Here is a 14137-nt window from a genome sequence, read left to right as displayed (position 1 = left end):
CCTTTATTTATTTATTTATTTTTTTAAAGAAGTTAAGACTTCAAGTCTTGAGATATAAATTCTGGTCCCAGTGTGAACTATCCTTCCCTAGGCTTCGGTCATGATGGTGATTTCTGAGGTCTTAGATGCACAGAATATCAGGGCTAAGGTGTCTTTGGAGACTGGCGGTTTCAACTTCCTGTATTTGAGAGAGGAGGAAGCAGAGTTACCTCCAGAAATATTCACCCACTCAAAGCTCATTAGTGGAGAACGACCCCAAGAAGCCAGTCCTTCTGACTCCCCAGCCAGCGCCCGCGCTCTGCCCCTCGCCTGCAGCGTTCACCGACTGAGACTCGTATGCCTCATCTCTGCATGCAGGAATCCACACATTGCAGCCACATTCCCAGGAAGCAGATGCTGTCGTGCAGATGTGCACACGCCTCGAAGACTGAAGACTGCGGGAAATCAGGCCGGAGACGAATTTCCATAAAATGACAGCATCCGGACCGCAGCTTCGGGGTCCTGCTCTTCCTCAAGCTACCGTAGTACTGAGTCAGCTGTTCCATCCTTGTCCCGGCAATGGGCCACAAAGGGTCCCTGTGAGCTGGAGGGTGCTTTAAATCTACTCCTCGGCCTGCCAGGGGAGCTCAGCTACAGAGTGGAAAAGCCTCCAAATAGGGGCTACTATCCCATCAAATGGAAATCAGTGATATTTAAAGTTGCTTGGGAAAGGACAGTGGTGGGTGGTACGGTGTGTTTACACATTTCTTTGAACGACGTGTCACTAAGGCAACCCCAGCAGACGGTAGGCTCTTACTGGAACGCTTATGGGCCACAGAACAGTGCAGGCTGTAACTTATTATTACCGGTTTCTGGCATTATCCTAACTAGGCTAATGAGGGTTTGGTGGGGTCATCTGGACAGTTCTGGCAGGAGGAGGAGGATTAGAGTCCAGGAATTTAAGGGACTTAAGGGATCATTTCATGTCACCTCCTCATGGAACAGATGAGAAAACGGAATTTTGGAGAGGGATGTCGACTACTCCGGGAATGACATGGCTTGTGGCTGCTTTCCTCCTGCTCTCAGTCACAGCCAGGAGAGCACATATTCTGGGGGGAAGAGGGAAGGGGGCCAGTAGAAAAACGGAATGGGTTTCAACTGCATGTGAAAGGCTTCTGGGATCAGGAGTTCCGAGGCCAGAGTACTCGTCTTGTGCCTGGATTCTGAGCTCCAGGCTCTGCTTCTGTGCAGGGGACTAAAGCAATACTCAGGACCTAAATCCTCTAAGGTAGGACCTTCAGGGTGAAGGAAGAGGACGAGTGAGCGGAACGAGCCTCAGAGCCACCTTCGACCTGCTAGCCACTCTTCTGTTTCTTATGTCGGGCCTAGGAGAAGATTTGTTTGAAGAAAACTGGGAGAAAGTGCTTGGAAAACTATGCTCACAATAGCTATGGATTAGGTGAGTCTCCAGAGAGTTACCGCACCTTGGCATTCTGTGAGCTCGTGACTCCGGGAGAGGAGATCTGCCGGGTGCTTGCGGACAGGAGCACAGGGTCCGTCTCTACCTGAGCACCCGTGGTCAGCCGACCAAGGGGCAGCGTCCCGAGAAGGGATTCCTGCTCAGGCCCCATGGCCGCTGGAACCTCTGCGGGGAGGCTGATGCCGATGCTGGGATGGCATTCTGGAAGGGTGTCAGCACAAGCAGAAAGATACACCTTGCCCTCCCTGCCCAATACATTAATCGCTTTTCCTAAAGGAATTGGGAGAAGGTGTCTGAAAGCCTCCATGCAAGCTCTGTAGGGCCCTTTAGGGAGCAGACTGCTTCTTTGCTATGCCCAGGGGTCACAATCTTATTTGCAGTGGAGAGAGTACTCTAAGATTTTTTTCATTCAGGAGTTAGTGGCAGATCAGGGACTACCCCAGCATTTCCTGAATCCCTGGCAAGAATTCAGGACCATGCTACCCCTCCAGGGGACCTACCTCCATCTGCCTGGACTTTGAGGAAGGTATCTCACTGTTCCTGATGAAACCCATCAATCAGTTTCCAAAATATCCTCCAGCCACAAAGGTCAAGTTTTGCATAGAATGTTTGCCAGGGTCCTTAATTCAGTGTCAGAAGATGTCTTCATATTCTATCATGACCCTTGAAGAGTACCTTGTTGTTTGTTGTTGTTGTTGTTTTTCCATTACAAAATGCAGCTGATGTCAGCAACTTAATCTGCCTTGACAGGAAGTTCAGTTTGTTAGGGACAAAGGAGTGAGTTAAATCCTCTGTTGTGTGTTTATTATCTCTACAGGGGAGTCTTAACAAGGTCAAGCTGGGCAGCTGTCTGAACAAGAGGAGAACTTGCGAGAAATGATTGTTTAGTGTATATGAATTGAAAGTCAATTTCTCAGGTGGATGAAGGGAGGGTGGATAATGAAAGTAAGTTACTGTTACAGCTCAAGAAAAAAAAATCTGTAATGTCCATAGTCTTAAGGCCTCAGCTACTCATAAAAGAAAATGTTTTCACAGAAAAAATTATTGATGGTTGACATGTTAGAAAATAGAGAAGAAAGCAGTTAGAAAGTTCACATCTAGGGGCGCCTGGGTGGCTCAGTGGGTTAAAGCCCCTGCCTTCGGCTCAGGTCATGGTCCCAGGGTCCTGGGATCGAGCCCCACATCGGGCTCTCTGCCTGGCGGGGAGCCTGCTTCCTCCTCTCTCTCTGCCTGCCTCTCTGCCTACTTGTGATCTCTGTCTGTCAAATAAATAAAGAAAATCTTTAAAAAAAAAAAAAAAAGAAAGTTCACATCTAGCCTTGTTTAAATCTTGGAACTTACTGTCCTATTAAGCCAAGTTTGGTCATTTTCCTTCTGGTTAAGTCCGCTTTCTAATCCAAATATTTGAGAATGCCCCAGTTTTATGACCAGCATTAGTTGGGGGAATGGGCTGGAGGAGTCTGTTAACCTAATGGCCCCTACCCATAATGCATCTTTTCCTGGAGTCTGCCTCTGGCAGAGGCTGGATTATATTCTGGAAGATATAACTAACATGTTGTCAGAAATTTCACTTTATGATGATCAACACGTATAGTCTTAGTGTTTCCTCCTTGTGAGAACCTTGTGACTCTGAGAAGTCAGCTCCACTTTTAATGAATTCATGAGAACTCTTAGTCAGTCTAGATGGCCACCCACAGCATCTCCTAAAGCAACCAGCTCCCTTCTCCTCATTCTGTATCTTTCAGTCTCTTGGTGTCCTTACTCTTTTCCATCTTACGCAGTGGCTACTTTTCTAGGTTCTTCTCTCTTTTGTATCTTTAAATTCTCACAGTCCCCAGCCCAGGACATTCATAGAGGGCAGCATCCCACTGAGCGGTGTTTCTCAGATTAGGAGATTCTGTCCCTCTGAGGACATGGGCAACTTCTAGAGACATATTTGGTTGTCACAACTGGAGGGAGAGTGATATCGGTATCTAATGAGGAGAAGCCAAGGATATTACTAAAAATCCTATAATTCTCAGAACGACATTCCTCAGCAAGGGATTACCTGGCTCAAAATATCAATAGTGCTGAAGCTAAGAAACTGTCATAGAGCACCAATTCGGGAAAGTTTTTAGCCACAGGAACCTTGTGGTAAATGAGATATTTGATGCAGACCCAACATATAAAATAAGCAATACCCAACACTTAAAATGAGTTCAAGCAGGGTGGGGATTCATAGTCCTACTTACTGCCTCCCCCCAACAGTAGACTTATAAGCCCCTGCGGTACCCTGGGGCTCAGTGGAGAGCAACTTGAGAGCAGTTTGGTGTAGCCAGAAAAGCATGGGATTGCAGGTCAGAAGACATGGGTTTGGAAATTGACCCACCACTTACTAGCTGTAGCTTCACCTTCTTGGGTTTGTTCCTTTGTCTATGAAGGATGACAGTAGTAGTACCTGTCTTACAGGATTGTTTTAAAGAGTGAATGAGATTACAAGTATAAAAGTATGTTGTAAATTCACTACTTTGCTGTTGATCAAACATTCTGGTTAATACAAGGTTAACTCTTGTTGAATTACTGACTACGGAGAACAGAGACACTAAAAATATATAAAATCTACTCTAGAGTGGTTTAATGAGAACTTTTCCAGAAAGCCACATTGTGCCTGCTTAGAAAGTAGGTTCTTAGGCCTCCACATCTTTTTGAGCCAGACACAGCCAGAGTAAACTTGATCTCTCAGAAGGACTCCAACCTCTCTCAGCCCCACTTTCAAAGACAGCTTCCCATCCATGGCATTGTTTGTGGGTTCTCTCTAAATTCCAGGGAATATTGCTTCAATGTTCTAATCATTTCCTGCTCCTTTTCCACATGGTTTTTACATCTATCTCTGATGGTGCCGCACCCCCCAATCTTGCCCACACCCTTTGCAGAGAAAATCCAAACTCCTTAGCATCACATTCAAGACCCTTCAGAATCTCACCCCAATCCAACCTTCTGATTTCACCTGCTACTGTGCACTACTGCATACCCAACCCTTCCCCAACACTTGATCATTACTTAGGGAAGTGGCAATGCTTTCTAACGTGTCCGGTTTGGACGTAATTATGGCTGTGCTTCAGTCTAGTTATGCTTACTCTGGGGTCTCTGCCCTTTTCTTTAGTGGAAACATTAAGGACTTTGGGAACAGAAAGAAAAAGGGAAGGTTATGTTTGTCTGAGTTGCCAGCCTCAATTTCTCTTCTGGTCCTTTCTAGGTCTACCACTCAGCCTGCACCTAGCATACCACCCCCGACCTTCATTCATCAGGTTGTAACTTTGTGTGTCTTCCTCACTGGACTGTTACCCTGGGAGGGTAAGCACAGTATCTCATTCATCTAGGCTTCTCTAACTCCCAGCAGATTCTCCAGTAGAGAACCTGTCTCAGTTAGGGAACATCAAGGGTCTCACCTTCACATAGTCATATTCACAAAGGTAGGAGGATTCCAAGTTGAAGTGCATGAAGTAAAGCTTGATCCGAAATCCCTCTGGGACAGTGATATTCCAAGTCACCTCTGAATCACTTGGATAGGAGTCTGGATAGCCAGGTGACTGAATCTGGCCAAACATATTGTTAAGCTCCACGGTATGGGCTGAAGCTTTCAAGAAGGAGAAGCACAGAGCATGACAGAGAAGGAGCCACCTGAAAGACACGAATGGATCTACTTACATTCACGGACACAGGTCCTCACCGGTTAACTAAGCAGCTAGGAAACGAAACTGTTGCCATATCTCTGCCACTGGCCTACTGTTCTTACTTTTCTCCACCTGGGGCCTTGCTTATCCAGTTTATTCTACAGGTAGATGATGACTCCATGAATTCTACAGTTTCTTCCAATGGTGTCCTTCTGAAGATTTAATAAGTATTCAAGTCTCCTAAATAATCCCCTATTTGGGACTTTGACACATATTATTTTACTGTTGAGAATGTAAATTTCATAATTAGGTAAAAGTCGATATCCCTTCTTCAACTTGGGCTTCATTTAAGACTCACAAACACTTGGTTCAGTTTTATAAAAAGTAAATAATAATGACATGGTAATGCTGGGATGAGACTTATACTCGATGAGATCTTGCATTCCTTAAACAGATATAACAAAATTAGTCAAGGTATGCAAAGTTTTGAACTAAGAAAGAATAAGCAAAATAAGATTTTTGTGTTTTTCCCCCCTCTTGGTAAGTATTCTTATAAAAGGATCAGAAACCTACAATTTATTTCCAGCTTTAGGCAACAGAGACTGTTAAAAGAATTGCATAAGCAAGGCACAAGGAAAACTCAATAAAACTTAACGGAACACACCCAAAGTGGCGCAATAATGATTCAGATGTTCAGGGCTAGTCAGAACCCTCATGGTCAACATGGACTACATCGGACATCTTATAGATTGCTTCTCCTGCAAGACCCAGTGACCTTGAACTCAAACACCCCAGACCTGGCACATAAACTTCTTCCCTAAGTCCTATGTATTCTGTTTCCTATGTTTTGGAAATCCACTTGTTTCCCTCCAGTCTATGAATTTAAATGTTCTTAACTGGCCTATTACTAGTGTATCCTAAGTAATCTTCCTTGTCCCCCACTTTACATCACTCAGCACTTTTCTGCTGAAGTTTATTCTCTAAAGCACACATGTGACCCTGCTGCTTCATTGTGCCTGCAGGATTAAGCATCTTCTCCCAGGATGGCAAGTGAGCCCTTTTTGATCTAGTGTTGATCTGTCTGTCCAGCCTCATCTCAGTGCCAGCTATGCCCTGGCATGTCATTCTGAAAGTATGCCATGCCTGTCCTGCCTAGGTCCCCTTGCACATGCCCTACCCATTCTTCATCTGCTTGCCTTATTTATCCTCCAACATCCAGCTTAAGTCTTCCTACGTGATAAGTAACCTTTACACCTCCAGATTCCACAGCTCCCTGAATGTGCTTCCATTCTGCTTATCTAACACTGCACTGCTTTAGACACAGCCCCTGACGTTAGATGTATTTGGGTTCAAATCCCCATTCTTCTACTTACTGGTTGTGAAATATTGGGTAATAGTTTCTCTGAGGACCAGTTTCCTTGCATGTCTAGAGGATATTATAATTTGTAATTATAGGACTCATATGAGCATTAGAGATGATGTATATAAAGGATCCAGCATATAGCCTGGTACATAACAGATGACGAATGAATAAAATGAATAGATGAATGAATGAATGAATGAAAGAAAGTGATGCCAGAGCCTTATACAGCCTAAGTCCATGCTGGAAAATTATACTAGCATTCTTCGATTACAGTGGCTCCCCCTTATCCATCATTTTCTTGCCATGGTTTCAGTTACCCATGGTCAGCCTTGGTCCGGAAGCAAGATGTTCCCCCTTCTGACATGTTGTCCAAAGGTCAGTAATAGCCTAATGCTACGTCACAGTGCGTATGTCACTCCCCTGACTTCATCTTATCACATAGACATTTTATCATCTCAGTATCATCAGAAGAAGGGTGAGCGCAGTACAGTTAAGATATTTTGGAAGACAAAATCAGTGCACAGAAATCAGTTGCATTCCTATCCACTAACAGTGAGACAGAAGAAAGAGAAATTAAGGAGTCAATCCCATTTACAATTGCACCTGAAAACATAAGATACCTAGGAATAAACCTAACCAAAGAGGGAAAGAATCTGTACTCATAAAACTATAGAGCATTCATGAAAAAAATTGAGGAAGACACAAAGAAATGGAAAAATGTTCCATGATCATGGGTTGGAAGAACAAATATTGTTAAAATGTCGACACAACCTAGAACAATCTACATATTCAAAGCAATCCCTACCAAAATAACATCAACTTTTTTTCACAGAACTGGAACAAATAATCTTAGAATGTATATGGAACCAGAAAAGACACTGAATAGCCAAAGGAATTTTGAAAAAGAAAAACAAAGCTGGCGGCCTCACAATTCCAGACTTCAGGCTCTATTACAAAGCTGTACTCATCAAGACAGTCTGGTACTGGCACAGAAACAGACACCATAGATCAGTGGAACAGAATAGAGAGGCCAGAAACAGACCCTCAACTATATGGTCAACCAATCTTTGACAAAGCAGAAAAGAGTATCCAGTGGAAAAAAGACAGTCTCTTCAACAAATGATGTTGGGAAAATTGGACAGCCATATGCAGAAGAATGAAACTGGGCCATTTCCTTACACCATACACAAAAATAGACTCAAAATGGATGAAAGATATAAATGTGAGACAGGAATCCATCAAAATCCTTGAGGAGAACACAGGCAGCAACCTCTTTGACCTCAGCCACAGCAACTTCTTCCTAGAAACATTACCAAAGGCAAGGGAAGCAAGGGCAAAATGAACTATTCGAACTTCATCAATATCAAAAGTTTTTGCCCAGCAAAGGAAACAGTCAACAAAACCAAAGACAACCGACAGAATGGGAGAAGATATTTTTTGTTTGTTTTTTTTTTAAAGATTATATTTATTTATTTGACAGAGAGAGAGATCACAAGTAGGCAGAGAGTCAGGCAGAGAGAGAGAGGGGGAAGCGGGCTCCCTGCTGAGCAGAGAGCCCGATGTGGAGATGGATCCCAGGACCCTGAGATCCTGACCTGAGTGGAAGACAGAGGCTTAATCCACTGAGCCACCCAGGTGCCCTGGGAGAAGATATTTGTAAGTGACTTATCAGATAAAGGGCTAGTATCCAAAATCTATAAAGAACATGTCAAACTCAACACCCAAAGAACAAATAATCTAATCAAGAAATGGGCAGAAGATATGAACAGACGTTTCTCCAAAAAAGACATATAAATGGCCAACAGACACATGAAAAAATGCTCATCATCACTCGGCATCAGGGAAATCAAAACCACAATGAGATACCACCTCACACCGGTCAGAACAGCTAAAAGGAACAAGTCAGGAAAGGACAGAAGTTGGCGAGGATTCGTAAAAGGGGGAACTATCTTACAGTGTTGGTGAGAGTGCAAGCTGGTGCAGCCATGCCAGAAACCTGTATGGAGGTTCCTCAAAAAGTTGAAACTAGAGATACCCTATGACCCAGCAATTGCTGATCAGGTATTTACCCTAAAGATACAAATGTAGGTATCTGAAGAGGCACCTACACCCCAATGTTTATAGCAGCAATGTCCATGATAACCAAACTACAGAAAGAGCCCAGCTGTTCATGGATGGATGAATGGATAAAGAAGATGTGGTCTATACATACAATGGAATATTACCCAGCCGTCAAAAGTAAAATCTTGCCATTTGCGATGATGTGGATGGAACTAGAGGTTATTATGCTAAGTGAAATAAGCCAGTCAGAGAAAGACAATTATCATATAGTCTCACTGATACGTGGAATTTAAGAAACAAAACAGAGGATCATAAGAGAAGAGAGGAAAAAATAAAATAAGGTGAAACCAGAGAGAGGGAGACAAACCATAAGAGACTCTTTTTTTTTTTTTTTAAAGATTTTATTTATTTATTTGACAGAGAGATCACAAGCAGACAGAGAGGCAGGCAGAGAGAGAGAGAGGGAAGCAGGCTCGCTGCCGAGCAGAGAGCCCGATGCGGGACTCGATCCCAGGACCCTGAGATCATGACCTGAGCCGAAGGCAGCGGCTTAACCCACTGAGCCACCCAGGCACCCAACCATAAGAGACTCTTAATCACAGGAAACAAACTGAGGGTTGCTGGAGGGGAGAGGATGGAAGGATGGGGTAACTGGGTAATGGACTTTAAGGAGGACATGTGATGTAATGAGCCCTGGGTATTATGAGTCACAGGTCTGTACCTCTGAAACCAATAATACATTACACGTTAATTAATTGAATTTAAATTCAAAAATGTTAAAAAAAGATGCCGATCCCATTCACATAATTTTATTGCAGTATATTGTTATCATTGCTCTATTTTATTATTAGTTACTATTGTTAATCTCTTACTTCACCTAATTAATAAATTAAACTTGACCATAGGTATGTATGTATAGGAAATACATTGTATCTATAGGGTTCCCTGCTATCTGTGGTTTCAGGGGTCCTCTGAGGGTCTTGGAACCTATTCTCCCTGGATGAACAGGGACTACTGTAATGGCTACACTTTGCTAATCAGAAAGTTGTTTCTCCCTAACTCTCCCTCCCCTGCACAGAGAAGCATATATGTGTATGTATGCACACACATGAATTTTTGAACATGGAACCCATCAAGATAACTATAAATGTAGATCATCTAGCTGCCTCATATGGTACTTACATGAAAGGTAAAGAGGTAAGTGCAAAAAGGCCTAGAAGGATATCACCAGTGTATTAACAGTGGTTATCTCTGAAGTGGGAATATGAATACCTTAAGTTTAATTTTTGTGTATATGTGATGTTTATATTTGTCAAGAAGGAACTTAGACTGTTTTTTTTTTCAATAAAAAGGAAATAATACAGTCATTTAAATTGTTTCCACTATACCTGCAATAAGAACATGTGAGATTTCGACTGAGGAAACAAAATGTTTTAATCCAATTGCCAGGGTCAATATTTTTTTTTAAAACGAATCTTGGAGGGAGGGCCTCCAAGACAGAAGGGAAGCCATAGGTTAAGTTCTCCTGTGAGCTCCCAGGAAAGCAGAATCTAGAAACCCCATCTTTCAGGGGCAGGCAGCCCCAATTTCAAGTGAGGAAAGGTACGAAAGTTGCCAGGTCTGGGAGTTCTGGTTCAGTTCTGCCCGGGGAGGGGAGGGTCCTAGCCGTGGGTCAGAAGAGCTAGTTTCAAGTTCAGCCTTTGACTTTATTTACCTGACCCACCTTGGGGAAGCCGCATAAGGTCTCACTGTCCTCATCCGGTAAGCGGTGAAAATAATGACTCGCTACAGGGCTGCTATCAGAGTAAAGGTGGATTGGAAAGTCCTTTGTTAACAGCCCAGCCCTCAGCAAACATTAGTTATAATTATTCCATCATGCTGCTTCCCGAAAAGCAGAGGTTAGGAAAGAACTTTGGCTCCCAAGCTGGACCTCACTGCAATAGCGACACCCAGATTATGCAAAGTTGAAAGGTCAACTTTCTCTGTGCCTACTTTTTCCAGACCACACCGAGGAGACTCCAAGCCTCCTAATGCTGGTCTTGTCAGGGGCTGGCTGCCTTTAGCAACCTCATTCAGTCCCAAAGGCCCACATGTGGTAGGTAATGGGCCAGGGTGGGAACTTTCTGTTCTATTTTGCTTGCATCGCCAAACAGTTTCAAACATATGAAACAAATATCTCCTTGCATATAATGGGCCCCAGCCTATGCGTGCTTTGCTCTAGGAGCTGCCAATCGAAGAATGTAAGTGGCAGCTTTTGTTTAAACCCTCTGGATGTTTCTTGTTTCCTGTACAGCAGGCACTGGCTGTGGAATTCCTGACACCTGCTACCTATTGTCGAGCTAATCCAAAAGTTTAGCTACATTTGCTTGGATTGTCAAACAATCCCTAAAACTGGGATTGGATCAGCCCTCTGCAGGAGCAAGCTATGGGGAGTGCACAAAATGCCCCCGTGTATCAATGATTGTTGAAGAAGTATCACTTTTTGTATCCTCTTCTTTCCCTCCCCTCCCTTCCCTCCCTCCCTCCCTCCAACCGACCCGACACCAAGACTGTTTGTGAGTAGAAGAGTCGAAAGCGACTGTGTAGATCCCTTGGACAATGCCCTTATTTGACAAGATGATGAAAAGGATATCCCAAGTAGTGACATGTCATGCCCAACACCATATGGTGAATTAGCTTCAACAGAAGAAGGGAGTAACAAAAGCTAACAGAGGAAGCTGCTGGGTCCAAGCCCATATCATGTCTAGGCATTTGGCCAAAGCAATTAATCCTGTGAAAAATAATTAAAAAACTCATGGCTTTATGTAGAAATTAAAAAAAAAAAGATACTAATAACAAAGCCCCTCTCCAACAAATTCTAGTTTAATTGGTCTGGAGTGAGGTCTGGTCATTGGCACTTGTGAAAGCATCACAGATGATCCTAATGTACGGCTAGAATCGGGGGCTATTGGTATAGGATTATACACTTGGTTGAGAGTCTGGTGGAATGTGTGTAGTAGAAAAAAAATCCTGGACTCGGAGCCGAAGACTCAAGTTTGAGTCAGAGCCTTTTCAAGATCATCCGTGTGGCTTTGGGCAAGTTGTTTAACTGCTTTTATCCTCACTTCTCCATAAATCCTTACTTCATCTAAAATCTACGGGCCAGAAAAGAGAGGCCTTTAAAAGTACTTTACAAACTCTGATGTGTTGTGTCCCTATGAGGCAAGTCTCTTTTGAGGCTTCTAGTGGAACATTTCTCCACTGATCGGTTTGCTAGTCGACTGAATTCTATTCACCTAATATTTATTGAAACCCTAATAGGAAGCAGACATTATGCTGGACATACTAAGGTGAATGAGAGATAGATCCTCTACTTAAGGAGCAGTCAGTCGATAGGGATTTGAACAGTGAACTGTTTTGAAGACGAAGAGAGATGTAGCTCCCAAGAACAGGGATAGCACAAAAGAGAGGATGCTCATTCTGGGGGTGCTGGCCAGGGAAGAGGAGATGATGTTTGAGCTGTGGCTTGAAAAATCAGGTCCTTGAGGTGGAAAATAAGGTGTGTGTGTGGGAGGAGCTGTTCTGCGTGAAGGAGTGAATGAGCAGAAAGATACAGGGCTGTTCATCAGCCTGTACATTGGTATGGCTGGGCCTGGGGTGGAGGGATAAGATTCTGCTCTCCACAGATAAGTTGAATTGTCACTCCATGTCAATGGACATAAATCCTATCTCTTTCAGGAGAAAGGAAAATGAAGTTAGATGGCAGGCTTAATGTTACAGTGGATTTTTAAAGAACAGATCAAATTAACCTTCGAGACCTGATTATTTTTCTGAACCACAGGTGATCTGGGCTCAAAGAGTTAACACAGTCCAAAGCCCCCCACTGGCCCCAGACCCAGAAAAGTTGCTAGGTGACTTTGCAGAAGAGAAACAAATAGAAGCCCTTTTCAACTGAGAAGAAAATCAATGAGAAAAGAGATGCTGAGTCTTAACATGTCAGCAGGGTGTTTTTCTTTTACCTTCTTTTTCTTCTTCTTCTTTTTTTTTTTTTTTTGGTATTTTTAACAGCACTAACACTTAAAAATAGTAAAAATAATTATAGTGGTTGCATTTTGAGACTTGCAAAGGAAAACTTAGAAGGAAGGCCTGGTAAGGAGGATCAAGTAACTCTAAATACGGGCTGAGGAATAGAAAATATTGAAGAGTTTAAAAACAATTAGAATTTAAAGTCCTGGATTTAGAACGCCAGAGGCTCTTTTTTTTTTTTTTTTTTTTTAAATTTGTGGTATCCCTTTAAGAGCCATTTGGTACAATTCATAGCCTGATTCATGTCACCAGCTGCCTCTGATTTCAGTGAGAAATGCAGAAATTTATAGGGAACCGTAAAATGGGGACAGGCTTTTCGTTTTCTAAATTGAGGTTTTAACTGGCAAACTTCTGAAGGTTTGAGAAACTGCAGAGCTGAGCTGTGGGAAGCTGGTTTCCTTTCCGGTCCGAACAAATAAACACACAAACACATACCTAACTCACAAAGTGTTGGAAGAGATAAACCAATGCTCTTTGCAGGGAATGAAAACAAAAAATCAACCTTGAGGGCAACAGGAGGAAAGTCCCATTGGCCAGCAGACAGCACCCAACACTGGCAGAGGGAGAAACTGAGCCCTGGCAGCGTGGGGCAGGATTTGCACAAAGTCTCCCATTTGGAGCTGCTGGTCTCCGCAGTCCCAGGGCAGCGCCCAGCCCACATCCCCTTTCTCAAAGCCCCAGGGATTGATGAGAACCCCCTGCCACACCCGCAGGACAGGCAGGTGAGTCTGCCTGGAGACAAGGTCAAACCTTCCTAGGCTACTTACTTGACACCTGGTTCCCGAAAGGACCCCCCCCCTCCCATATCCACTCCTGCCCTGGCACTTACCTCATTTTCCTGCCTGGGGTGCTCCTGGCTGCCTGGCTTCGGTCCCCTCGGCCTGACTTTCCTGGGAGCTTGTCCCCGGTGTGGTGTCAGCGATGCCTTATCTTTGTTCTGAGGTCCCTGTGTGTCTCTGGAATTGGCTGGCATTCTTCATTCAGGTCACGCCTTCCCCTGCCTGCAACAGATCCCCTCTCCCCCTCTCTCCCTCTGCCTCTTCCTCTCTCTCTCCCTCCCTCCCTCCCTCTTCTCTCTCCTCTTTCCCTCTCTCTCCCCCTCTCTCTCCCTCTCTCTCTCCTCTGACTTGCTCTTACACACACTCATAGGAACCTGACAGAACAGAATCTGTCTTCTTCCTGAAAAGATCTGCTCCTCCAGTTCCTTCCTTTATCCTGTGTGGCTGGCTCCAGCTCTTGAGAGAAAACTGAGAGGCTCAAAAAGGTGTTTGTATCTCTGTGTGTGTGTGTGTGTTTGTGTGTGTGTGTGTGTGCATGTGTGTGAGAGAGAACATGTTTGTGTGAGTCTGTGAATGTGTGTGTGACTCTATAAGTAAATGTGTGAATGTGTATGAGTGAGTTTGTGTGAATGTGAGTGAATGTGAGTGTGTGTGTTAATGTGTATTAGTGAATTAGTGTAATGTGAGTGAATGTGTGTGACTGCACTCAGTGTGTGTGTGTGAGGGTGGAGAGGGACAAAGTCTAATTTCTCTTTAG

At 43.8% G+C, this 14137-nt stretch overlaps 1 protein-coding gene across 3 annotated transcripts in view; it reads right to left on the bottom strand.

The window, feature by feature from the left end:
• The window catches only part of MASP1 (MBL associated serine protease 1), a 65115-nt gene extending 51465 nt beyond the window's left edge, over positions 1-13650 (bottom strand). For 2 of the 3 annotated variants that reach the window (XM_046002407.1, XM_046002405.1), the window contains exons 1-2: positions 13431-13561; positions 4888-5119 (exon numbers count right to left, since the gene is read on the bottom strand). In XM_046002407.1, the coding sequence (XP_045858363.1) occupies positions 4888-5119; positions 13431-13435 (237 nt within the window). In that variant the 5' untranslated portion in view covers positions 13436-13561. Of the gene's footprint in view, positions 1-4887; positions 5120-13430 lie in introns of all 3 variants that reach the window. The other variant, XM_046002408.1, reaches the window with a different exon arrangement.
• Positions 13651-14137: the final 487 nt, after the last annotated feature.

Source organism: Meles meles, chromosome 4, assembly GCF_922984935.1.
Source record: "Meles meles chromosome 4, mMelMel3.1 paternal haplotype, whole genome shotgun sequence".
Lineage (NCBI taxonomy): Eukaryota > Metazoa > Chordata > Mammalia > Carnivora > Mustelidae > Meles > Meles meles.
This window is presented reverse-complemented; position numbering and strand designations above follow the sequence as displayed.